Genomic DNA, 25,157 nt, shown 5'->3' with positions numbered 1-25,157 from the left:
AATAGGGTGTTTCTTCCCAACCTCCAGTCCCGTGAGCGTGTGTGTGTGTCCCACAGGCTGGGTGTGTACAGCATCTAGGCCTGTGTAAGTACACTTAAAACATGATGACCATAGGACTCGGTTGTCACGCTCCTAATCAACCAATGGGTATCACCTTCTTCTCGGCTGTTTTCAGCTTCAAGGGCTTAGGACTAAGGGCCAGAGAAAGGTTGAAAACAGCACTGAAAATCCAGGGATAGATGGTTTGTTTTCTAACCTCCTTGGGGGGTCTCCAAAGGGCTCCAAGGCAGAGCCTCTGGCCAGTCAGAACCAACGGGGAGGTGCGGGGGGGGGCGGTGGGAAGATTTCTTTTTCTGAAAGCAGATTTACACCTCCTCCTCCCCCCCTCTCAAATTGGAACAGTCCTGGGAAAATGGGACAGGTGTCCCCAGTCAAGAGACTGCTGTTTACTCAATCCAGCAGAGCAGCTCTAAGGAGAGGAAGTCTTGCTACAAAAAAAAAAAAAAAAAAAAAAAAAAGCTTAAAATTTCCTATCAAGAGGCAATCCCTGATCCCTGCCAGTTGGACCAGAGGACCAACTGGAAACCCTGTTCTGTAACAGGTGAATGGCTGGAGCGAGTTGGTCAGGTCAAAGTTCACTTTGGAGACCAGAGGCCTGAGGACATTGTTTCTCTGCCTCTACCTTAACCTTCTAAGTAAGCCACCTTGCGGGGTATGGTGGTGAGGGAAGGCGGTAGGGAAAGGAACCTGACATGACCATTCCATAGAATCGCTGCATTTCGCCCCCAGCCTCGGAGCATCAGGAGCAAAATGAGAAAGAGCAAATCAGAAGGGTTCAAACACTAGTCAGTCCAGTCACTCCAGTCCCGGGTCAGGACAGCCACGACGTCCCGCATCCACCCATCACTTGGCCGCCAAATAACCCCAGGAGTTCTACTCCCAAAGGGACCACCAGGCGGTGATTGGCTCGCCTTGGGCGTGCCTATCCGGTACACCCGGAGGCTCCCTTTAGCCGCTCCAAAATTGACGTGAAGCCGATTTTGGTGCAATGCGAATTAGCTCCAGCAGCCGAGTCGGGAGGAGACTGCCGAGCTCCGGGAGCGCCTGCTGGGGCAAAGCTGGGGCCGGGAGTCAACGCCCGGCCGCCGATGGCTCCATCCAGGCCGCCGCCCATTGCCTTGACAACAAGCCCCCACCCGCCCTCCTGCACAGCAAGCAGGCTTGGGCCACCAGCTCTTGGGTACGCGAAGGCACCCCGCCCTGGACGCCCCGAATCCGTGAGCCGCGCAACCCCACCTTGCCGAGAGCTTCCGAGCGCCAAGCAGAGGCGCCCCCTCCTGCTCGAAGAGGGAAAGCCCGGGCGCCCCCAGCCTTGACTTCATAATAAAGCTCCCTAAAGGCTAGGGCTCCCCCGCGCGTTCCAGCGCCCTGCACCTGCTGGGTTCTCCCACCCGCCCTCACCCGGGGACCCAGGGTGCGCGGACGGCCCGGGAGCGTGCGTGGCTCCGCGGTCAAGTGCTGCACCCGGGCGCCCAAGGCACTGTGCTCCTGGGGAGGGGAGGGGGAGCGGGACATCCCCGAAGGCCGCCTCGCGGGAGGCGGGGAGGCTGCCGGGTGCACTGGGAGGGCGGGGAGCCCGCGGGAGGAGGCGGGCTGGGGGAGTGGGGCGGGCGGCGGGGAGGGAGCAGGAGCCAGGCAAGAAAGTAGCAGAAAGTGAGGCTGGCAGGCGGCGGCAGAGGCAGGAAGTCTGTGCCGGAGAGCAGTAGAAATTAGAGCCAGGGAGGGACCGCGGCGGCAGCAGCCAAGGCGAAAGAGGAAACTGCCGAAGAGGAAGCTCTGCGGCAGCCCGAGCCTCCCTGCGCTCCGCATCCCCGCGCCCGGCATCCCCGGGCGCCCGCGCCGCGCCTCCGGCGCCCCTTCCCCAGCGCAACCCCCGGCCGCCCTACAGCACTAGTCTGCCATGGCCCGGGAGAACGGCGAGAGCAGCTCCTCCTGGAAAAAGCAAGCGGAAGACATCAAGAAGATCTTCGAGTTCAAGGAGACCCTCGGAACGTAAGTGGGTGCTGGGGACCAGCGGGTGGAAGTGGCATCGGTGGCGGCAGCTGCATCGGCGGCTCCTGCTGCTACCGTCGCCACCGCCACCGCGGCAGAAATTGGCTGCTCCATGCGTCCTCATTGTCCCACAGTCCGCTCTTATGGAGACCCTCCGCGAGTCCACCGCGTGGGTCTGCGCCCACGGGTGACACCTCTCCTGGGCGGGGGAGGGGAGCTCAGGGCGCGCAGAGAACAGCCCACGCGGGCAGGCCGGCGGGCGGGCGACTTTCCATTTCCTTTGCCACCACCGCCCTCCACTGATTTTTCTCCCCACGCGTGACTGTGGGCTGAGCATGGTGGATCTTGCTGATCGCTGGCTGTGTGCTCTTACTCATCGTGTGTAGGGGCGCACTGGGTCGACGACAGTGGTCACGAGGAAATTCAGCTTTTGGTCCTACCCTTACATCACATATTCCTATGGAATTGGCATGTGCACGTACTAGGTGTAGGCAAGACTCTGGATGGCCTCAGGATGAAGGGAGGGGAGAATTTCGCAGTATTCAGAGTGGCATGTGGTCAGAGCTTCATCTGTGTGTACATTTCACCGGAGGGTCAGCTGCACGCGCTGCATGCGTGTCCGGGTGGGAGGAGGGTCAGGGAGTCTTTAGGGGAGGTCCTCTCTGAGGCTCATGCTTGCTGGTTACATCTCAAGAAAGCAGAAATAATCAAAAGTGTGTGTCATCCGTGCTCTGAACATGTGCCACTCAGGACAGCTGCAGTTCCCTTCCTGCGCATGAGTTGGTTTTGTTTTGAAGCGCCTCAGATAGGTACAGGGACTGTAGGGACTGTGAAAGAATTCAGAGCTGCTGAATGAAGTTCAAGTTCTTTTCTACCCCCCCTCCTCCACCCACTGGATCAGTTTCTGGTTTTGATCGGTATCTGTCCGTGAAGATACAGTCTCACACGTGCTGCGTGTAATGAGTGTTGTGCTGGGGTTTAGGGGGGGGGTGTTGATGACACGGAGAAAAAGAGGAGGTGATTCCCGGGCATGTATCGGTGTTGCTGGGTGGTTTTCTTGCCTTCTTCCTTCTCAACCTTATTTCTGCACCTGCTTTGCCTTTTCCGGGACCCCATTTTTCAAACCTGCCCTAAGTGTCCAGTCCCACAGCTAAATATTGGTAGTTATTTCTCTCTTCCCCATCCTCCACTCCGTCTGCAGTGGGACCCCCAGAGAGAGACTGGAGGGTGACTTTCTCAGCCGTGCTCTCAGATGCCTGGGACGGACCTGTGTGTGCAGTGTGCTGAGTTCCAAACAAGAGTCACCCTGCTGTGGCTCCCGGGAACCAGGGAAGGTATCTCTGTGCACCTACTTGCTCTCTTTGTGGAAATAAAACAAGAGGGGAAGAGGGGCTCTTAGCTTTTCAGTAGAAGGGGCTCCCGGCTAAGAGGTTACTTCCGGTCCAAACTTTTAAAAGGTTTTGAGGTTGTGCACCTGAGCTGGACAAGTTAAACAAGGAAAACAAAAATGTACCTCTTGCCTGTCACTCAGGGACCTGGCCTATGACTGCAGGTGAGGAGACAGGAGACTGGGGGATACCCTCAGGTGTATTTTACACCCTTACAAGTTTTTTCCCTGCCTGAAGGGCCCTTTGGCCTGCAGCCTTAAGGCTGGCGGATGCAATCTCTCTTCATAGACTCTCCTTACTGGCAGAGCCCCAGCACCATACCCGCACCTCTGCAGTGGCCAGGCTGAGCTCAGGGAGCCGCTTGGATGGAGCAGATTGTGCTGTGTAACACGCTGTTTGGGTTGACTGAAGAGGCTTCCATTTCTGGAAAGGTTGGAGCTTTGCCTTCACGCTGACCTGAGCTCAGACACAAAAGCCATCAGGGACTTGAGCTGTGTCCCTGTGAGCTGGTTCTCTTCTAGGGTACCATTTGTCTGAAAATAATTCAGAAACTCCCTGGTGTGATGCTGGCAGGGTACCCAGGATGGTACCAGAAATAAAACGATCAAGATAAAAACTGTCGAATGACATAATAGTGTTGACAATTATGGGAAATTCTTCTTCCCCCCCCACCTCCCAGAGGGTTTCTCTGTGTAACACCCCAGGCCGTCCTGGAACATGTTTTGTAGACCACACTGGCCTTGAACTCACAAGAGATCCACTTGCCTCTAAGCTTCCCAAGTGTTGGGACTAAAGGCGTGTGCCACCACTATTCGGCCTATGGTGGCATTCTTAAAGGTATGCAAAGCAGGAGGCATTTATTCTAATGCCCCTCGTGTGTATTAATCCACCTTAACTGACACACTAAATTGGTGACATTGGTCGTTTAGTCTTACCCATAGTTTTCAGATGAGGAATGGGGCGACAGAGAGGCTGTGAGCTAAGGAGCTAACTTCAAAGGGATGATGATAGAGCTGGGCAGAGGAGACATGAGTGTGCACATGTGTGAGAGCATGTGGAGGCCAAAGGTCAGAGGTCAGAGGTCAGCAGTCAGCAGTGCCTGCCTCCTTCCTCCGCTCTCCGCCTTACTTTTTGAATTGGGGTCTCACACTCAGCCTGGGGCTTATCTGTTTGGCTAGAGTGGCTGGCTGATGAGCTTCAGGGATCCAACCGTGCTGGGATTACAGATGAGGGCTGACCTGACCAGCTTTTATGTGGGTGATGGGAATACAGATTCAGTTCCGTAGGCTCATGTGGCAGACTGACCCAGACATCTTTGCGGTTCCAGAATGAACAGTTCTTCCTGATCCTCCATGCATGGAGTCACTTTACAGTCTAAAAATGGTCGTTTAACATGAGAGTAGGGGATATGGCCAAGTGGTAGGTGCTTCCCTGCTGTGTGAGGACTGGGTTACATGTCAGGACTACGCATAACTTTAAAAAAGGACTTTAGTATATGGAAAGCCAGTTTTAATAATAAGTCACAATTAGGGACAACCTGCTATCTAATTTCGAAGTTCTTGGGTTGTTGCCAGTGTACCATTTCCCTGACCTTGTAGAAGTGGTCCCACGTTGAGAATGACTGGCTCACCCTGGGCCGAGTCTAGTGATCTGGGTCTGATTCTTACTGTAGATGTTACTTTCTCTTCCTTCTGTGTGGGTTTTAAATCCGGACGTTTCTCTCTTTTTTCTAATGAAGTCTAGTAAGAACTAGACAATAACAACTGGACCCTGTGCCTAAAGAGTCACGTTAGCTCCTGGTCTCCTTCACCGAACACCTTCAAGATCCTAAGGTAGAACATTCTCCCCAGAAACTGGTGCTTATTTTTTTGGGGGGGGGGATAAACAAACACAACCCTGGAGGAGGATTCAATTGCCAGACTTTGTAATCTTGCATTTGGCCATCTTATACAGTATTTTTCCTTATAGGCTGGAAGGTTTAATGTTAGAAGTAGAGGGTCAAGCCACTTTGTCAGTGTGCAAGGGGGACCTTGCTGAATAGAGGCCCAGGGAGAGATGGGTGGGTCAGGAGGATGGAAAAAGAACTTGAGGGGGGTTAGAAGCAGGCATGGGTGTGTTTAATGCCCCTTCAAGTCAGGCCCCGGGAAATCCATTCGACCTCTGTGCTACATTTTACTATCCTGCAAAGGGGGATCCCAGAACCTCAGCAGATCTCTGAGTGAGGTGGTGAGGCTTAATTACTGTTTATTAATGAACAACATGTTTTCAGATCCCTGGCACAGAGTGAGAGCAGATAAATGTTGTGTAACAGTAAATTAGGGACAGTAAACATTTCTGTTGGCGCATTTGCGAGGCTGCTACATTTGCTGGTGTGTGTGTGTGCATGTGCGTGTGCATGTGCGTGTACGTGTGTGCGTGTGCACGCGCGCGCACGTGTGTGTGTGTGTGTGTGTGTGTGTCCCTGTTATGTGAATCCATGTGCAGGTGCATGTGTATTTGTATATCACATGTAGGTGTGTAGGCCAGAGAACAATCTTGGCTGTTTTTCCTCAGGCTCCAACCTCTTCCCCACCTTTTTTTTTTCTTTTGCGACAGGGTCTCCCATTGGCCCGGAACTCACTCACTAAGTAGGCTAGGCTGGCTGGGCAGTGAGCCCCAGGGACCAGCCTGTGGGCTGCCTCTGATTCTCTAGTTGGCTCCCACGTGCAGGCTACCAGGCCTAGCATTTTATTTTTATTATTTAATTTTTTTTTAAAATGTGGGTTCTGGGACTTGGACTCAGGTCCTCGTGTTTGCAAGGCAAACACTTTACTGACTGAGCCGTCTCCCCAGCCACATAGACATCCTTTAGCACCTTCTGGAAAAAATGGGAAACTTCCCATCTACCATTCAGAGAAGGATAGGGGAGGTTTTCAAACACCCCGACAAACCGATATTTTGTGGTCCACTGGTGTCTGGAAGGCATTTCTAATTGTTTCTCCTCGGAGTTTGCCTTGTGTGACGAGGTGTACCTCACTTCTACTTAAGTGTGTCTGTGTGTGTATGTGTGTGTGTGTGTGTGTGTGTGTGTGTGTGTGTGTGTGCAGCTGTGTAAGCACATGTTGTACATGCATGTGGAGGTAAACCTTGGATCCTGGCTTTCGAGTCAGAATTTTTCATTGGCCTGGAGTTTCCCTCTTAGCTAGGTTAGCAGGCCAGGGGGCCCAGATATTTGGCTGTCTCTACAGCACAGTGTTACAAGCACCACAAACCCCAGCTTTTCAGGGTTTCCAGGGTGCTGGGGAGCAAACACAGATCCCCGTGCTTGTGTTTCAAGCCCTGTACCAACCCAGCACCGTCTCCCCAACCCTGTGGAGGGACTTTTTTTCCCTTTGGAAGACAGGTTTTCTTTGTGCAACATCTTTGGCTGCCCTGGACTTGGTTTGTAGACCAGGCTAGCCCAGAACTCACAGAGATCTGTCTGCCTCTGCCTCCTAGGTGCTGAGATTAAAGGCGTGTGCCACCAGGCTCGATGGCTGTGGAGGGATATTTTTATGACTATTTGAGCAGCAGCGGATGAAACAGCCCAGACAAACTGCCTATCCCGAATAGAGAGAGTGGCGATGTATCTGTTTCATTAATCAAGTGTCTGCTGGGTGCTGCTTCAGAAGTGAATAAATGACTATGTCTGTGGGGGCAGGAACCATATTTCCCACCTGTCCCGTCCGCACACTGCTGAAACTGCTCACTAACGCACCTGTTGAGGACAAACATGATTGAGCTGTCTGAAACCCTAGATGGGACATAGACTTAGCTTTTCTTTAACGGAGGACGGGGGGCAGGATGGGGGTATTTCCTTGCATATGAGGAATGCAAAGCTACTTGGGGCTACTTGCATATTTACACTACTGCTTCTGAGGTCAGTCAGAGCCGTAGTGTCTGTGTAGAGCAGTTGAAAGACCAGACAGGGAGGAGCCATGACTCTCTGGGAAGCTTACCCAGTTGCAGTCTTTCCTGTTGGTTTGGGGGCCCTCAGTCTTGTTTGGAGGTACGATATCAGTTTGGTTTACACATCTAAGGTTATCTCTGGAAAACCTGCTAGGTTCCAGGCAAATTAAAAAAGAGATGATGAAAGGAAGCTGAGATGGTCCCAGTCCACCTAAGGCTTAGGGAGAGTCAGAGGGGAAGAGGAAGGATAGAGCTAAAGAACTGACTCGACTCACGGGTGACTTTAGCATTTGCTCCAGGGAAAATGGACGGGACTCGAGCAGAGGAGAGAGTCTTGGCTTTGCTGTGATGAACACTGACTTTCAGGCTGGAGAGCCACAGTGGAGAGGCTGGTTAGGAAGCTCCTACTGTGCCCCAGGAGAGTGCAGACAGTGTGGCAGCATAGGGAAGTAACTCACTGTGGGTTACTAGCTCTGGTGTTCTTATGGCCTAGTTCAGTGGGATCTGGGAAGCACTGTCTAGCTCTGGGCTAGAGCTTCTTCCCAGAGGGTCTAATGAGGGTTGGGACCCACACCTCCCTTTACGGTGTAAGCTGGTCAACTGGACTCACAGTAATTGTGCTTGGCTGGTCTCAGGGGAGGACTTTAGGGGTTAACTTGTTGAGTTTTCCTTTGGCTGGGTCTCCATAAATCCCTCTAATCTCTCCTTTCCCCAGATAAATCTCCCAAATCCCCTCGGATCTCTCTCCTCCCTCTTTTCTTCCTCTCCCATCTCCAAAGGCTTTAGGTGGTAGATCAGTAGGGAATTGTCAAATTATTGGTCATCTTGCCAGAGGGTGTCAGGCTGCTGCACCTCATGCCTGGGTTCTCACAGCATCTCCAGTCTCCCAGGGACCAGCGGGGAATCCAAAGGCCACTGCACTCGTTCGCATCCCTTTAATTAGTGAAGGGATTTCTGATAGGTGGCTAACACAAGCCTCACGGCATCATCATCTGGTCAGGTTTCTTTTCCCACTCAGTATGGCCAATTCCGGGCTTCTGTAGTTAAGTCAGGAGGATGTGTGGACTCTGGGAGAGGTGCCAACACTTTTCTTTCCCAGCCCCTGTCAGTTATGCCCCTTTGACTTCCTATGGCGCTGGAGAGCACGTCTTCTTTTTGGCTGGGTTTTGACTAGATCCTATTTGATTTTTGGTTTCTCATACAGTGTATATACAGTGGATACAAAGTTCACCACTCAGTCTCTAATCCCAGCAAGAATAACCTCTAAATGCATGCCCGGAGTAGGTCAAGTCCATTCTGTGGCAGACCACGTTGATTCCATGACTCTGTGCTGTGGTGCTATGTGTTTCACCAGGACCCAAATAAACCTCTCGTGTGTGTGTGTGTGTGTGTGTGTGTGTGTGTGTGTGTGTGTGTGTGCACATGAGAGTGTACACGTGTAGGTCAGAGGTCATGCTAGGATCTAGTTCTTCAGGTGCTATCTGTCCAGCTGTTTAAGAGATAGAGCTTGTCACCACCAGGTTGTAACTCGTCAGCCCTAGGACCCTCCTACTTTTCTATCTCCCCAGCACTGGGATTATAAGTGTGTGCTACCATCCCTGGCTTTTTTTTTTTTTTTTTTTTGGAGCTGGGGACCGAACCCAGGGCCTTGCGCTTGCTAGGCAAGCGCTCTACCACTGAGCTAAATCCCCAACCACTCATCCCTGGCTTTTTAATGTGGGTTATGGGAATCCAACTCAGGTCCAACACTTTCCCTGTTACCCCTGCAGCCCTACAGTTCTACTCCTGGTTAACACCGAGTCCTGGGGGACAGGTGTTTATTTGCTGAACCTGGGAAGGGAAGCAATAAAAACGAAATAGGGAGTTTGCATCAGCACAACTGTAGGTAGCTCTGAGACACTAGGTGCTTCCCTAATCTTTCTGGGTCTAGGTGGAGACAGAAGTTACCACCTCCTAGATTGTTGTAGGGGTTCAGTGACATCTAGGCAGCGCCTGGTACATTATCGAGATTGGATAAACAGGAGCTGTGATATACTGGAAGGTCCTTCAGCCTCTGAGGCTGGCTACCTAAGGCTCATCCGGGCTAGGACCAGTGAGAAGAGTGTTGTAGGGTCTGCTGGAAATTAATTTTTGGACGCTCTTGTTGCAAATATGCAAAATGTGTATTTAACCTTTCAGAAAATTAATTTAAGCAGCCACAGACAAGCTCCCCCATTCAGTCAGAGAGGAACACCTGCTGATTGTTCTTCAAGGTACACTGAGCAGCCATGATGGTGGTTTAGAGATTGCCTGGGAACCAGTGCAAGTTCCGTCAGGCTTCACTGTTTCCTAGCTGTGTGGCTTTTGGTCTTACTGGACCATTCTAAGTCCTCCGGCCTTCTCCATAAAAACCAGGTAACGAAAGACCCAGTAGGAGGGTAGCAATGAAGAAGAGGTGACAGGTGGAGAAAGCCACCAAGAACAATGTGTGAGCTGGGGCTCAGTGAGTGCCAGCTGTCTGTCATCCATCCCCGCTCCTCAGAGGCTGTTTGTAGCTCTGGAGGCCGTGCTGGACCATTCACGGTTTTTGCCAGCAGGAGGTGATTAAACCATATAGAGTGCTAGCATTAACCAAAAGGCTCAGCTTGAAAGCCTTCTCCAGGCCAGCCCGTGAGCGAGCGGGAGTGACCTACTTTGGTGACATCCTTTCCTCTGGCTGGCTAACCAGATTTGCCTCTCGGCCTCTCTTCCTGTTTCCTGAGCTGAGTTTGAAGACTCAGTCCACATCAGCCAATGCAAGAAGAGTCTTCCTGGAGACACACGACAGTCTGTGCTGCTGTGGTGCTGCCTCAGAATTAGTAATGCTGGCCCTTCAGGGGACTTGTTTGTTTCTGCCTTGTAACGCATATGGGTGTGTGCACACGTACATAAACACTGTCTTTTGGTGGAAATGGATCTTAGAGATCTCTAAGGTCTTGTGCATGGGCTGTGTCCCCAACTCTGAGTATAGTATTTTAATTTGATGACTGAAGTCACTTACCTAAAAATGTCATTCTGTCACAGAGTTGTTGTGTAGTTTATAATCTTTGGGTGGAGGAGATGGTTCATCTAGCACTACCTTAGCTAGAAGCCCAGAACTCACCAAAAATTAATGGGTATAAATGCACGTGTTTGTAATCCCAGTACTGGGGAGGAAGAGACAGGTGAATTCCTGGTCATCCTGTCTTGCTAGTCTAGTTTACTCGATGATTTCTAGGCCAGGGAGAGACTCTCTCTCCAAAGCAGGGTGGACGGTACCTAAGGAATGACACTGAGGTTGTCTTTTGTCCTCAACACACATGCTCATATATGTTTACCTCCACCTACATGCATATGTGCACCCGTATACATACAAACATTCATGTGCAGCCACGCACTGTATCTTAGTTCCTTTTCCCGATGATGGAAAAAAAAAATCCTGACAGAAGCAACTCACTGGGGAAAGGGTTCATTTCACCCTTCAGTGCCATTGCACAGTTCGTGATGGCAGGGAAGTCAAAGCATCAGGCACTTGAAGCAGCTGGTTACAACCACATCTATAGCCGGAAGCAGAGAACAGCATATGCATGCTGCCACTCCACTTCTTTTCTCATCTGTGAAGTCTAGGGAATGGTGCTACCCACAGTAGGCAGGTCTTCCCAATTAAAGCGGTAAAGATGATTCCCCAACGTGATTCTAGATCTACACTAACATCACACACAGACACACAAATAGAGTCTCTGGCATTATTAGGGAAGGGATCCAAGACTCTGCAAATGATAGGCAAGAGCTCTGCCCCTGAGCAAGTCCCCTGGTCATTATGTAGTTTAACACATCTATATATTGCATTAATTTTAGTGTGGTTTGAAATGGCACAGGGAAAAATTTGTTGTAAGCTGTCCCTGTTGAGGGTCTTCAGACAGGAAGTGGGAGAAAATGTCAAAAGCTCTGAGTTTCTCAGGACGCGGGCTCTAAGTATAAGTTTTGGAGCAGGTTCCAAATTGGACGTTTTCCCCTCTCGCCTGTTTTTGTACCCTCTATCTGTGCTCAGTGTCTGGTGTGGTCATGATCTGCCGGGGACTCCACGGTCCACGCTCCACCTGTTGAGAGGATCTTTCCCTGTCTTCCATGAGCATACCTCAGATCACTGGAACTGGTTTTGCAGTAAATTGGATTGAGTTTTAAGAAACGGAACCCTGAAAGCACCATATTAAAGAAAACCTCAGGCAGCCCCTGGAAGAGGAAGTTGTTGGATAATGATAATGAGTCCCTTGTTACAGGCCACACAATAGGTAAAAAGTGCCAAGGGCCGCGATTGCCAAAGCAGGCTGCCCTGGAACTAGACAAGGTCTGTTTTAAGACTCCCTTTTATGCTTTCATGGCTGTTTTCCGACGTATATTTTATGTAGGAAGTGAACTTTATATAGTAATTAGGGTCCTGCTCAGGCCTATCGAGCCCCGGAGCCCATGGGAATGCAAGGGACTTGGAGGTTAGCAAAGATGAGCACAGCGTTGGCTTCCTGTGGCCCTCTCTGCCCCTTTTACACCTGTGATGTCATAACAAGACTTCACATTTGTTTCCTGCTATTTTTGTTTCAACAATTGTGGTTAAAATGTGACATAAACCTTCACCATCATGGCCGTTTTTAACTGTAGAGTTCCCTGTCAGAACGTCTGTGTTGAGCCACCACCATCCATCCATCTGTAGAATTTCTTTTACTCTTCCCAAATAGGACCTCTGCACTCATTAACCAATCACGTCCTCTTTCCGTTCCCTGGATGCCTGACAACCAGCATCCCACATGCGGCCTCTCTGGTTTGTGAGTTCTTTAAAATGCCTTTTACGAGTGGACTCACGGCCTTGTGTGTTTAAGCTTCTTTTACCTAGAATGTCATCGCGTTTGCCCAAGCTGTAGTAGGTGGTTCTCCAGTCTGTAAAGCAATCATTTTTCACTGTATGGATAGACTACATTTTTTTTTTTTGCTTATCTTTTTATTGATAGACCTGCACAGTTTCTACTTCTTGGCAACTGTGAATAATGCTTCTGTCAACCTGGATATGCAAATCTCTTCTCAACACTCTGTTCAGTTCTTTTGGACACATATATAGAAACGCCGAAATGCCAATGCTGATCAACTGATCATAAGATAGTCCTGTGCTTCACATATATGTGTCTATTACACACTCATACACACACACACTCACACACACACACGCTCACACACACATACACACACTCACATATACACACTCATACACACTTACACACACACACACACTTACACACACACATACACACACACATACACACACACTCACACACACACTCACACACACACTCACACACACAGACACACACAGACACACAGACACACACATACATACACACTCACACACACACAGACACACACAGACACACACACACTCACACACACAGACACAGACACACACACACACACACACACACACTCTTTTGGGGTGTTAATTTTTCATTTTTCTCAAGCCGTGCTTAGAGTCTCTAGGTAGTAAAGAGTGACCTTGAACTCCTGATTCTCTTTTCTTCATCCTCCAAGTGCTAGTATCACAGGTGTGGACCACCATGCCTAGATTCCACACTTCATTTTAATTATCTTTCAGTTTTGAGGATTGAATGTAGGGACTCATGCATGCTAAGCTACTAGATAAGTGCCATGTTTAATTATAATTAAATTAGTTATTCTAGTGTGCATTGCATGGGTGTGGGGCATGCACATGTGCATGCACATACTCAGCCTTACGAGTGCCTGAGGAGGCTGCAGCAGGATGTGGGTGTTTCCCTGTCCCTCTCAGTTTTATTGAACGAGACAGGGTTGCTCACTGAGCAGGAAATCCACAATTGTTTCTGACTAGTCTGGCAGGCCAGTGTTCTCTTGACCTGCCTGCCTCTGCCCCAATGGCTGAGGTTATAATCATGTTCACCCATGACTGGCATTTGATGGAGACACTGGGGATTCAAACTCAGGTCCTAATTTTTGCAGAGTAGGCTGCCCAGCCATCTTCCCACACCCCGTGATTCTGACTCGATGTACCGCTGTGCTGGTCTCTGTGTTATTTTGCACCCCCATTTTACAGATAGGCAAACCGAAGGTCAGAAGGGTTAAACGACCCAGGTTAAAATGCTGCAGAGTAATGAGTCTTCTGACTCCCAATTCCAAGCTTCTCCTCCCATCCCATGCTGTGGAACAGAGCCACTTACTGGAGTTGGTGACACAGAGGAGGTGCTGACCATCAGGGAGGAGAGCAAAGCAGTGCCCTTGTGTGGATGAGTGTGGCAGGACCGCACAGTGTGTCAGACACCTCTGGCTGGGAGGAGCTCTGACTTTAGCCCTCCACCTGGGTCCTTATGGTTTGGTAACTTACTCGTGAGATTCCGGAGCCAAGCTCTCCTTGGGCAAATTCCAGGGGAACAGAGAAGCTAGGAACCTGACCTTTCTTGCTAGCTCTGCTAGTCAGGAGCCAGAATCCTGATCTGTCCCTCAGTGTGGCTTGCTTACCTTGATCCACGTGAATCATATGCTTACATTACAGACATTTTATAAGTCCCAAGTGAGCCAAGCCAGCTGTGAGACAGAGTATGTAATGAGGCCTGTGTCACCCAACAGTCATCATTCTATTATAAAGACGATAGCTTTATGACCAAGCCTTTCTCGTGTTAGCAATATGCTCACCTTTGAAAACGAAGCTATTATCTTTTGGGAAGGCATTTACATTGGTTGCATAGTGACCTTGACTCTGCTCCCAGAGTTTCTTAGTGTAACAATCTATCTGGCCCTACTGAGGTGTTTCTTCCTCTTCTTCCTTCTTCCTGTTCCTTCTCCTCTTCCTCCTCCTCTTCCTCTTCTTCCTCCTCCTCCTTCTTTCTTCTTTCTTCTTCCTTTTCCTCCTCCTCCTTCTCTTCCTTCTTCTTGTTTTTGTCATTATTTTATTACTATTATTGTATTGTTTTCAGTATTAGTTTTTAAGTGATTAACACTGTAAAAGACACTTTTAAAAGGAAATAGAAGGTCTGAAGAGATGGCTTAGTGGTTAAGAGCACTGACTGCTCTTCCAGAGGTCCTGAGTTCAGTTCCCAGCCACCACATGGTGGCTCACAACCATCTGTAATGGGATCTGATGCCCTCTTCTGGTGTGTCTGAAGACAGCTACAGTCTGAAGATGAGCTACAGTGTTCTCATATACATGAAATAAATACGTAAATTTTTACTAAAAAGAAAGAGTGAAAATAAATATTACCTAGTGAGAGAATTTAAAAAAAAAACATGAAAGGATATCTGGTCCATTTTCTGCAGCTGTGACAGCAAACTATGGACCAGGCAGTTTATAAAGAAAAGAGCTTTGCTTGCGTGGCTGACAGTTCTAGAGCTTCAAGAGAATGACTCATGCATTTGCTTGGTATCTAGTGGGCTTTATTTGTAGGTAGGGAATGTTCTAGAAAGTTCTCTGTCTCTCTATCTGTCTCTCTCTGGCTCTGTCTCTGCCTCCCCTAACCCCCATGTATGGATTGTCTGTTTTGGAAAGCCACTGTTGAAATTATGGAGGACGGCTTCCATGTTCCTATTCAATCTTGATGATTTCCCACAAGGCCCTACCTCCAAATACTGTTAGTGGATGGCTTTGTGCATTCGATCTCTGCGTGTGAGTTCTGGGGACACCTCTAACAGCAGGTATGAAGAAGAGTGCACTGGATGGCTGGGTGAGCACTGGGACCTCAGTTTCCCCAGGGTGCCCCTGAAGTTGTTAATAGAGGTGGCCTCTTGCTTGTGGTAGGGTAGCAGATATTTACCGATTGGTAATAGTATTGATCCTTTGTCCTTCTCCCTGTGGCTGTGGTTGGGTCACTGCACACAGGTCTGTGTTGGCTGTGGGTATGGTGGTGGCCGCTTGGGTTGCATGCCATGGATGACGGGCGGTGTGAGACATATCAGTGTTTTGTGCTAGCTTGGCAGTTGTGGTGGTAGCATTCCTTGACTTACTGTCATGGTCACCACTTCTCCTGTGAGCACCACCTCTAAAGATGTCCCCAGACTCAGCAGTGTGACGGAACCCGGTGCCACTTAACAGGCTTGTAGAGAGCTAATTATACACACGAGCAGAAGGAGATCAACTATGGTCACATCCGCACGTGGCTGCCTGTCCCTGATAGGACAAGATAGGGAAATGTGGCTCCTCAGTTGCTCCATGATAGGTGACACAAAATAAATACCGTCTCACACTCAGCCCTGTCCTCTGACAAAGTGCAAACACCTCATACCTTCAAGCCAACTTCTTAGCCATGGCTCCCCCGCCCCTTTAAGAAGGGTTTTCCTGTAGCCCCAAATGTGCTATGTAGTCATAGATAACTCTCAACTTCTGATCCTCCTGCATCTACCTTCCAAGTGCTGGGTTTGTATGCATGGACCGCAATTGATTTATGTGGTACTGAAGATTGAAGGCCGGATCCTGTGTATGCTAGGCAGGCTCTACGTCTCCACCCTCTGTGGCTTGGATCTTAGATGTCTACCAAATATTCCTGTGTTGAAGGCTGGCTCCTACTTGACACTGTTGGAAGGTGGAGGAACTTTCAAAAGCTGGGCTCCAGTGAGAGGTCTCTGGGGGTGATGTTGGGACTCCATGTTCTGATTCTCTTTCCCTTTGGTTTTGGCCACCAGGTGAGTATCTACTCCCCTGTTAGCTGTACCATGATATGCTATTTTATGATATGTCTAAAAGCAACAGGGCTAACAGCCGTGCACTGCCACAACTGAGCCCAAGGAGACCCCTTCTCTTGGTCTCTAGTATTTGTTACAGTGACAGAAAGCTGACCGGTACACTTCCTTGAGAGGATTTTCAGAACAACTTGCCATTAGATGATGGTGTCTTTCTTAGGATGGAAGCAAGCCACCCAGCAGTCTTCTTATGTAGGCTGTAAAACCAGGAGCTTGGAGATCAAGTGACCCGTTCAAGGTTCCATGTAGAAATCCAACAACATCCAGGCCAATAGCTTTTTGGCTGAGATTTTTCTTGTCCTGCCTTGTGGGTGTAGACAGTGAGTGTTGGGAAGCACCAGCCCCAGCTCTATGGCAGCCATGGTGCCTAGAGGACATGCTACTTTGTGGTCTTTGCCTTGGTCATTGGCCCGTGGCCTTGGGCTTCCTGTTTCAGGTGTAAATTATCCCGAGGACATGATAGGTGGCTGAGAAATGCTGAGTGGAGTGGTTAGTACTTTTGTTTCCTCTTCCTGCTTTCTTCCCACTGTGCTGTGTTGGGGACCACAGGTCATTTGTCCCCAAATCAGCGAGGCAGGCAGAGCTGAGGGCAAGGCATATCGGTTCCCTATGCTACTGTGCTGGAGGTGGGTACACATATCCCCAAGTCCCCTGGGGACAGGTCTTACCCATGGACAGAACCTAGTTCAGATGGAATACCAGTGTGCTTAGTAAATGCTTACATGCTTGATGGGAAAGTAACTGATGAATAGAAAAGAGGCAACATGGCCTCCGACTGGCTGGATGACGTTCTAATTCCAGCTGTGCCACTTAGAGCTATGAGGCTGTGACGGAGTCATAGCACCCGAGTTGCGGGTCACAGAAATCAAACTCAGGCTGTCATGCTTTTGAGAGCGGGCACCTCTGTACCCACTGAGCTGTTTCACTGTCTTCTCTTCCCCTGCCTATTTTGAGACAAGCTTACCCGTAGCTGAGGATGACCTTAGACATAGTTTGTAGCTGAGGATGACCTTGAGTTCTTGATCCTTCTCTGTCTCCCTAAGACTGGGTTTAGAGGCACACACAACCATGCCCAACTTATGTAGCATTGGGGACCAAACCAAAGTTTGAGCACGATGGGCAAGCATTCTGCCAAGTGTGCTTCATCCCCTAACCCTCCAAGGCCCAGAGTTTTTGTTTCTTCATGGCGAAGTAAAGATAACAGCGTACTATCTTTCTAGCTTATGGTGAGGATCTTATCACTAAAAAAGGGAGAGAAAAGAGAAGAAAAGGAAAAATTGAGGGATGCAGGCATGTTCCATCGATTATGAGTACAAAATGAAGGACTTGAGTTTTAAGCAGGTGGATGCTAGACTCCATCATTTGATTACTTTCAGTGGAAAAACCTTGATTCACTCCTAGGACATAGAGCATGTTTTCAAGAACAAGGAAGTAAGCATTAAAGATCTACTGCTTACTTCTCTTGTTCCTGTCAGAAGTGACTTAATGGAGGAAGGATGTGTTTTACCTCACAGTTCATCATGATGGGGGAAGTCATGGCAGACATGCATGAATGAATATAAGCCAACCTGGTCAGGAAACAGAGAGAGAGAGAGAGAGAGAGAGAGAGAGAGAGAGAGAGAGAGAGAGAGAGAGAGAGAAGAGAGGAGAGAGAGGAGAGAGAGGGGAGAGAGAGAGGAGGAGAGAGAGGGGAGAGAGGGGAGAGAGAGAGAGAGAGAGAGAGAGAGGAGAAGAAGAAGAAGAAGAAGAAGAAGAAGAAGAAGAAGAAGAAGAGGAGAGAGAGAGAGAGAGAGAGAGAGAGAGAGAGAGAGAGAGAGAGAGAGAGAGAGAGAGAGAGAGAGAGAGAGGGAAGGGAAAGAGAAGAGGAGAGAGAGAGACAGAGACAGAGAGACAGAGACAGAGAGACAGAGAGAGAGAGAGAGAGAGAGAGAGAGAGAGAGAGAGAAGAGGAGAGAGAGAGAGAAAGAGAGAGAGAGAGAGAGAGAGAGAGAGAGAGAGAGAGAGAGAGAGAGAAAGGTGCTCTGTTGTTTCTCTTCTCATGCAGTCCAGATACCCAGCTCATGAACTGGTTCCACCCACCGGTATCTTCTCACCTCACTTAACCCAGACTGGAACAATCTCTCACAGACATGCCCAGAGGCTTGTCTCTAGTTGATTCTATATCCTATCGAGTTGACAATCAATGTTACTCAACACAAGAGCCCTTTAGAGATCGTTATAAAAGCGTTGGTTTTGTTGCAGAGAAAGAGTGAGAAAGAGATACTGAAATCTCATAAGGGGCTGGGCTGGCGTTAAGGGGTGGTGGTCATGTGGCTTATGGTAGGTAGGGAGGAGGCTGACTAGTCATGGTGGGAGCAGTCAATCACTCATCCACACAACAGCTTTTGAGTGTCTCTGGGGTGAGCCGTGCTGGGAGAATCCTGCGTGTTCTCTCTCTAGCTTGTGATGGCTGTACTCATTATAGAAGAGACACATGTTCTTAGACTCAGTGCTCCTTCAGTCTCCCCAAGGCATAGAATACCAATACGTAGAGTTTGGTTGGTCTTGAAAACAATCCTAAGCAGTGTAAGTGCCTCTGTGGTCACTGAAGGAGCCTGCTTTCCTAAATGTTTTTGTCGGTGATTAGCCCTTGAGAATCTTCTCTCTCATCTTCTTCCTCCGGATCTTTAAGTCGCCACCATTTTCCACCTGTGGATTACTCCGTTCAGATTAGCCAGCAGGAAGTTTTAAGCCATGGGTTTTACCTCACTCTCTCGACTGTGCCGAGAAAAGATGAATAGTGGGAGAAATAACCTTAGGATGTACTTTAGGACTTCAAAGCAGCTCTTAGCTCCGTGGTGTGGGAGGTAAAAATGGAAGAAGAATGAGGGCGAATGATTCCACCCTTCTAGGTTGGGTAGCTCGCTGTGGTACGTGGTATGTCTGTTGTATCTCGCTGATTTTCTGTCGCCGTTCCGCTTAGCAGCAACCATGTTTTCCAGTGTGGCTCCTTGCTGCCTTGAGATTCCCCCTAGAAGCAGGGTGTATGTAGCCTTTTCTTGAAGAATAATAATATATGTATTATTTTTCTTCAGAAGCTATATTGAAGCTAGACAGAGAAACTTCTAGGCATTTACAGTTATAACCTCCTAAGGTTTTTGGTGGTTTTTTTTTTTTTTTTTTTCCTCCTCAAAATTTGTCAGGCTCTTTGTCTCGTGTCCCAGATCCACTGACTCTGACAAAAGCTTTTGTCCTCAGCACCTTGGCCGAACTTTCTGAGTGAAGAGACCCCACGGTCCCCCTTTGCCAGGATCCATTTTTTCGTGGTATTAGATGATCTGAAGAGGTTGCAAGGACTGGTGCAGCCGGGCGTGAGGATGCTATGCTGAAGAGAACCATGCCTTTCAGTATCTGAGAGCTTCCCTGGACGCCTGACTTTGGGAAGGCTCATTTAGTCAGTGTACATCCTGTGGATTAAATCCTGATTGACACACGGGGAGAACTGACTGGCCTCCAGTCACACCATGCGATGGATAAGTCCCCCGGAAAGACTTGAATTTAGATCTGTCTAAAGAATTTTCTAGAAGGCTGTGTCCAGCTCACAGCAAACTGAGATGGGGCTATGCATCTCCTCCAGGGTGTGTCCTGTACACCCCAGCTCCCCACTGGCTTGCTTTTGTAGGTTCCTTGGAGGGACCTTCCAGGGGCTCTGTAGAAGGTCTTTGGTCCTGTTACTGTTGCATGCTCAGAACTTTACCTTTTCCCTGAACTTGTCCTGGAACCCAGAGTTGGCAGATGTGCTAATCTCAACCTGCAGGGCAGTGTGCTGGATCTGGAAACCGACCTGGTACTTGCTTATCAAAACCCGTGTGTGACAAAACACATGGGCTTACCAGTTTATGGGTGAGGAAGACATTTTGTTACTGTCTTGCTATTTCTATCCTGGCAAAACGAGGCCATTATTTCCTTGTGCATCTCTGTGTGTGCGTATGCGTGCACATGTGTGTACATGTGTGTGTGTGCATGCACAGGTTGCTGTGTGGATGAACACAGGCTATGGAAGCCAGAGAGCAGCCTTGGCTGCTGTTCCTTGCTGCTCCCCATGTTTGTATTTTGAGACAAGATCCTGAATTTATTTTTATTTAATTTTTTTTAATTTTGTGTTTTGAGTTTATTGGCTCAGAACCTCATCTAGAAGAAAAGACTGGCTGGCTAGCACCATCTACCCAGCAGTGGGCACCTCCAGGACTGGCAGTTTTGTGTGGGTTCTGAGAATTGAATTCAGGTCTTCTTGTGTATAAGACAAGCATTATCTTCCAGCAAAGAAAGTGACTGGTTACATATCCAGAGAACTGAGATTTCCAACTAATGTGCACACCGACTATGGCAACAGCAGCAGAAACAAAACTGTAAGTAAAAGCCAGTTATGGTCTTCTCTTCGGATTCCGGCAAGCAAAATGTGTCGGTCACTGGAACTGGACACATGTACATTATCTACAGGTTAGGTGTCTATCAACAAAGGATTGTGGGAAATTCAGTCATACATCCAGACAGGCAGAGGAGTCTGGTTAGTTTCCTCAAATGGCTAAACATGTACAGGACTATCATCGCTGTCTCTGTCTCTTTGTGTGGCCTGGCGTTGAGCTAGTCACTTACCACAACTGACTATAATAGGTAATTTTTGAGAGTTAATTTAGCTGGGCAGTGGTGGCACATGGCTTTAATCCTAGCACTCAGAAGGCAGAGGCACTCAGGAGTTCAAGGCCAGCCTGGGCTACAGGGTGAGTTCCAGGATGGTCAGGGCTACACAGAGAAACTCTGTCTTGAGAAACCAATATAAATATATAATGTATAATGTATAATATTAATATCAATATATTATATATTAATTATAACACCCCCACATATATATGCCTTCTACCTGTCCCTTACCCTTCTACCCTTACGAACTCATCCCTTCCTCTACCTGTCTTCATTCCACATTCACGTTTGTGCATGCATGTGTGCGTGGGCGCGTGCGCGTCTGTTCCTCACTGGACTTAAGAAGAGTAGCCCACATTGACGAGGTGCGCTGCTATCTCCTAGAGCATGAGCAAACAAATCATCAGTGGCTATACCACTTCCGGTCCCCCACCAGCACTTCCGGTCCCCCACCAGCCCTGGACTCCTGTGAGCTCCGTTAAGTGGGTCTGGGCCCCTGTGAGCTCCTTCCCCATCCATGATTAAACACATGGTGGTTCTGTCTGTGTAGCTCTGCAGGCAGCCATAGCTACTTTGAGTTCATGAATGCCATGATCGCGTCTCCAGCTTGGGACAGGGTTTGACGGCCCCATCTGCATTGCTTGGGCTTGTACGTTTTTTCCCCACCTTCTCTTCCAGTGTTCACTGAACCTTGAAGAGGGCGATTTGGGTGAGCATCCAGACTGAGGCCGAGTGCTCAGCAGTCATGCGTTCGCAACGCTTTGCCCAGCATGAATCTACCCATCAATTTCATCGTTGCAAATGAAGCTTTTTTGATCAGGCCGAGGGCAGTACAGTAACTTCCTAGTAGAAACGTGAACACAGAAGTATTTAGAAGGCCTGGCCAGGCATGTTTGGATGCCTAGTACGTTACCCTTAAATGAGGTGTTTTATTTTATCCTATTTTGAAGATTCTTACTCTAAAGAAGTTTTTTCCCCCTTTCCTTATCAAAATATGATAAACGCTACTCTAAACGTTATTAAACGCGGTGGCTTTTTCTCAGGGCTCCCTAACTTGGAGGAATCATTATTATCATGTATAAATGACTCATCATACATTATGCACCTCAAGCAGTGTTTTATATTCTCAATAATTGGAAAACACCGGGAGAAAAGCACGAGGAAAATGTTAAGTGCTGAACATTCGCTCTGTGAGGAAAGGTCTGCCAGCTTTTGAGGCAGTTACTCTGCTTAGGGTATATTTGCAGTTCCGTTTCTCTATTGATTTGTGTGGAAGGTGACCTTTCCTTGTCACAGGAACTTCTTCCCAATGAGAAGCAGTTAAAACTGATGTTGAGTTAACACCCAGAGGTATCAGGAGCCAAGCAGTTCAGTGTTCGGTTTGGTTCTAGTTTTGCCCACGATTCCTCGTGAGTAAGCTTCCGCTATGAGCAGGTGAGCTCTTAGGTGTTCTAGTCTTGGTCTTCTGGAATCCAGAGTGACCTCGCAGGTTCTGGACTCACATCCCTCTGTGGCAAGTTTTACCTATTCAAGGTAAAAGGCCCACATGCACAGGGCTTTATGGTACATTTAGTGTCTTGAGTGCTCTGTCCACCTTGAAATTCTTTGTGTGTATATGGTGTGCGTGTGTGTGGTACATGAACCTTTGTGTGAGGTGTGCGTGTATACATGTATATATGTGCATATCGAGGTCAGAGGTCAACACAGGGTGTTTTGTGCATATCGAGGTCAGAGAGGTCAGCACAGGGTGTTTTGTGCATATCGAGGTCAGAGGTCAGCATAGGGTGTTTTGTGCATATCGAGGTCAGAGAGGTCCACACAGGGTGTTTTCTTTGGTTGTTTTTCCATCTTATCTTTTTATTATTATTTTTAATTTTTATCTTTATTTGCTAAATGCGGAGTTACAGATCAGGAAGAACACCCGGCCGATGAGTCCAGGGATCCTCCTCTGTTCTGCCTTCCAGTGCTGGGATTACAAACGTGAATCTCTGTGCCTGCCTTTTTATTTGGATGCTAGGGATTTGAACTCATGCTTTCTTATGCAGCAAATGCTTTACCCACTGAGCCATCTCTCCAGCCATTCCAACATTAAGGTCTTAATATATTCTTGAATATGAGCCCCCCTTTGTGTTTTGCCTTGTACTTCCCAAATAATAGGGTGTAGGGCCTTATCCCATAGAGTATGGGAGTAGGAGTATAAGTGACAGCTATGTCCACATGTGCTGAGGTAATGTTCTGTGAGGGTGATGTGCAGTAAAGAGGTGCCAGAGGACTGGGGACATGGGTTGTTCAATGATGTGCTCACTAGATGTCTTTAGTCGGGATTTCTATTCCTGCACAAAACATCAAGACCAAGAAGCAAGTTGGGGAGGAAAGGGTTTATTCAGCTTACACTTCCACATTGCTGTTCATCGCCAAAGGAAGTCAGGACTGGAACTCAAGCAGGTCAGGAAGCAGGAGCTGATGCAGAGGCCATGGAGGGATGTTACTTACTGGCTTGCTCCCCCTGGCTTGCTCAGCTTGCTTCTTATAGAACCAAGGACCACCAGCCCAGGGACAGCACCACCCACAATGGGCTGGGCCCTCCCACTCTGGAACACTAGTTGAGAAAACGTCTTACAGCTGGGTCTCATGCAGGCATTACCTCAACGGAGGCTCCTTTCTCTGTGATAACTCCAGCTTGTGTCAGGTTAACACAAAAAGCCAGCTGGTACACTAGGCGAGCTTCAGGACCAGAGTTCAGTCCCAGAACTCATATTTAAAATTTGCTAGTTGTTGTGGTGTGGGCTTTGAATTCCAGCACCAGGAAGATGGAGACAGGCGGCCAGCTAGCCTGGGTGAAATGGCAAGCTATAGGCCAATGAGAAACTCTGTCTCAAAAAATAAAACATTGGGGATGACTTCTGAGGAGCAGCACTCTAGAGACGGACTTCTAGCCTCTGTACATTAAGTGAGGTGTGTGCACAGACACATGCGAATGTACCTCTTCCCATAGGGAAATGCACATTTACACACGCACACACACATACTCGCACACTCAAGGCTGTGCCATTCAGTGAGCATCCAGGTAGGACTCTTGTTTCTTCAGGTCTGAACCTAGCGGAGAAATGAGTACAATTGTATCTCGGCTTCCGGTTAAGGAATCAATCGATGATTTTAAATGGCAGAGTGGAGGCTTCTAGCGCTTCAAGGAGCCTGTCACACACGGCTTAGTTTACAGAACAAGTATTCCCTTTGACAACAGAAAGGAGGCCAAAGAAAGTCCTTTTATGGAGCAGATGACATAATGTCACTTCTGCTTTTCATACGATTGCTGCCCTTATGAAATAGAGTGATATTCTGGGGAGGCCGGCAGATGCTGCCCAGTCAGTATATGCTTAAGAACATTTCCAAACTAATTTAAGGCTCACATGCTCGGCACTGATAAAATTAGCCAGCTGGTCACTTCTCCATCCCGTTGGGTTAACATGAATAGTTTGAACTCCAGAAGAAGGCAGAAGTGTTTGCCCGTAGCCAAGGCATTCTATAAACCTCTTCCGTTTTGATTTCATTGAAAGCTTTCTTTCTCCCTTTAGACTTGTAAATAGAAATGAGGGAGAAATGAAGGGAAGAGAGGCTGTGCGCTCACAGTCATAGCAGAAGGTCACTTTTGTATGCACTGAGCTCTGACAATAGCAGCCCCCTTCATAGTATGGCCGCAGCAGGGCAGTGGGGTTGAGAATAAGAATCTCCTGAAGAGAGTATCATGGGTACTGCTCCTTAAGAACATGGAAGTTGGGGAAACATCACGCTTCCTCATTGAGCCTGTGCTGTGTGATGTTTCTCTGGTAACCAGGCTTCACAGAGGATTGCCTCCTACGGTTCCTGCTTCCACTTCGAGTGGATGTAAGGGCCTTTTGGAACGTCTAAGCTTGAGAAAGTTCATTCTGGACAGAGAGCCTTGTAAACAGCTCGTTCTTTGATCAGCTCGAGAGAACAGAGGTCTGAACAGGCTAGAGGCTTTCAGTAGGGCCACACGAGTTGGGCCTATTGAGTTCAGAGCTTCCAGGGGACTTGCCAGAATTTCATTGGGATTTCAGACACTAATCTTCTTTTGTGTGTGTGCGTGCATGCATGTATACCTGTGCAGGTGTGTGTGTGTGTGTGTGTGTGTGTGTGTGTGTATGTGTGTGTGTGTCTGTGTGTGTGCACTTGTATGTGTGTGTGTATGTGTGTGTATGTGTGTGTGTGCACTTGTATGTGTGTGTGTCTGTGTGTGTGTGTATGTGTGTGTATGTGTGTATGTGTGTGTGTGTCTGTGTGTGTCTGTGTGTGTCTGTGTGTGTGTGCACTTGTATGTGTGTGTGTGTGTGTGTGTATGTGTGTGTG

The 25,157-nt window shown here is 48.5% G+C and overlaps 1 protein-coding gene across 3 annotated transcripts in view; it reads left to right on the top strand.

Annotated features, from left to right (window-relative positions):
• The first annotated feature begins 1,680 nt into the window (after positions 1–1,680).
• Camk1d (calcium/calmodulin dependent protein kinase ID) overlaps positions 1,681–25,157 on the top strand; it is a 399,640-nt gene continuing 376,163 nt past the window's right edge. For all 3 annotated transcript variants that reach the window (XM_032884303.1, XM_032884302.1, XM_032884304.1), the window contains exon 1: positions 1,681–2,052. In XM_032884303.1, the coding sequence (XP_032740194.1) occupies positions 1,961–2,052 (92 nt within the window). In that variant the 5' untranslated portion in view covers positions 1,681–1,960. The remainder of the gene's footprint in view (positions 2,053–25,157) is intronic.

Source organism: Rattus rattus, chromosome 14, assembly GCF_011064425.1.
Source record: "Rattus rattus isolate New Zealand chromosome 14, Rrattus_CSIRO_v1, whole genome shotgun sequence".
NCBI lineage: Eukaryota > Metazoa > Chordata > Mammalia > Rodentia > Muridae > Rattus > Rattus rattus.
The sequence above is the reverse complement of the archived record's forward strand: the minus strand, read 5'-3'. Positions and strand labels throughout refer to the sequence as shown.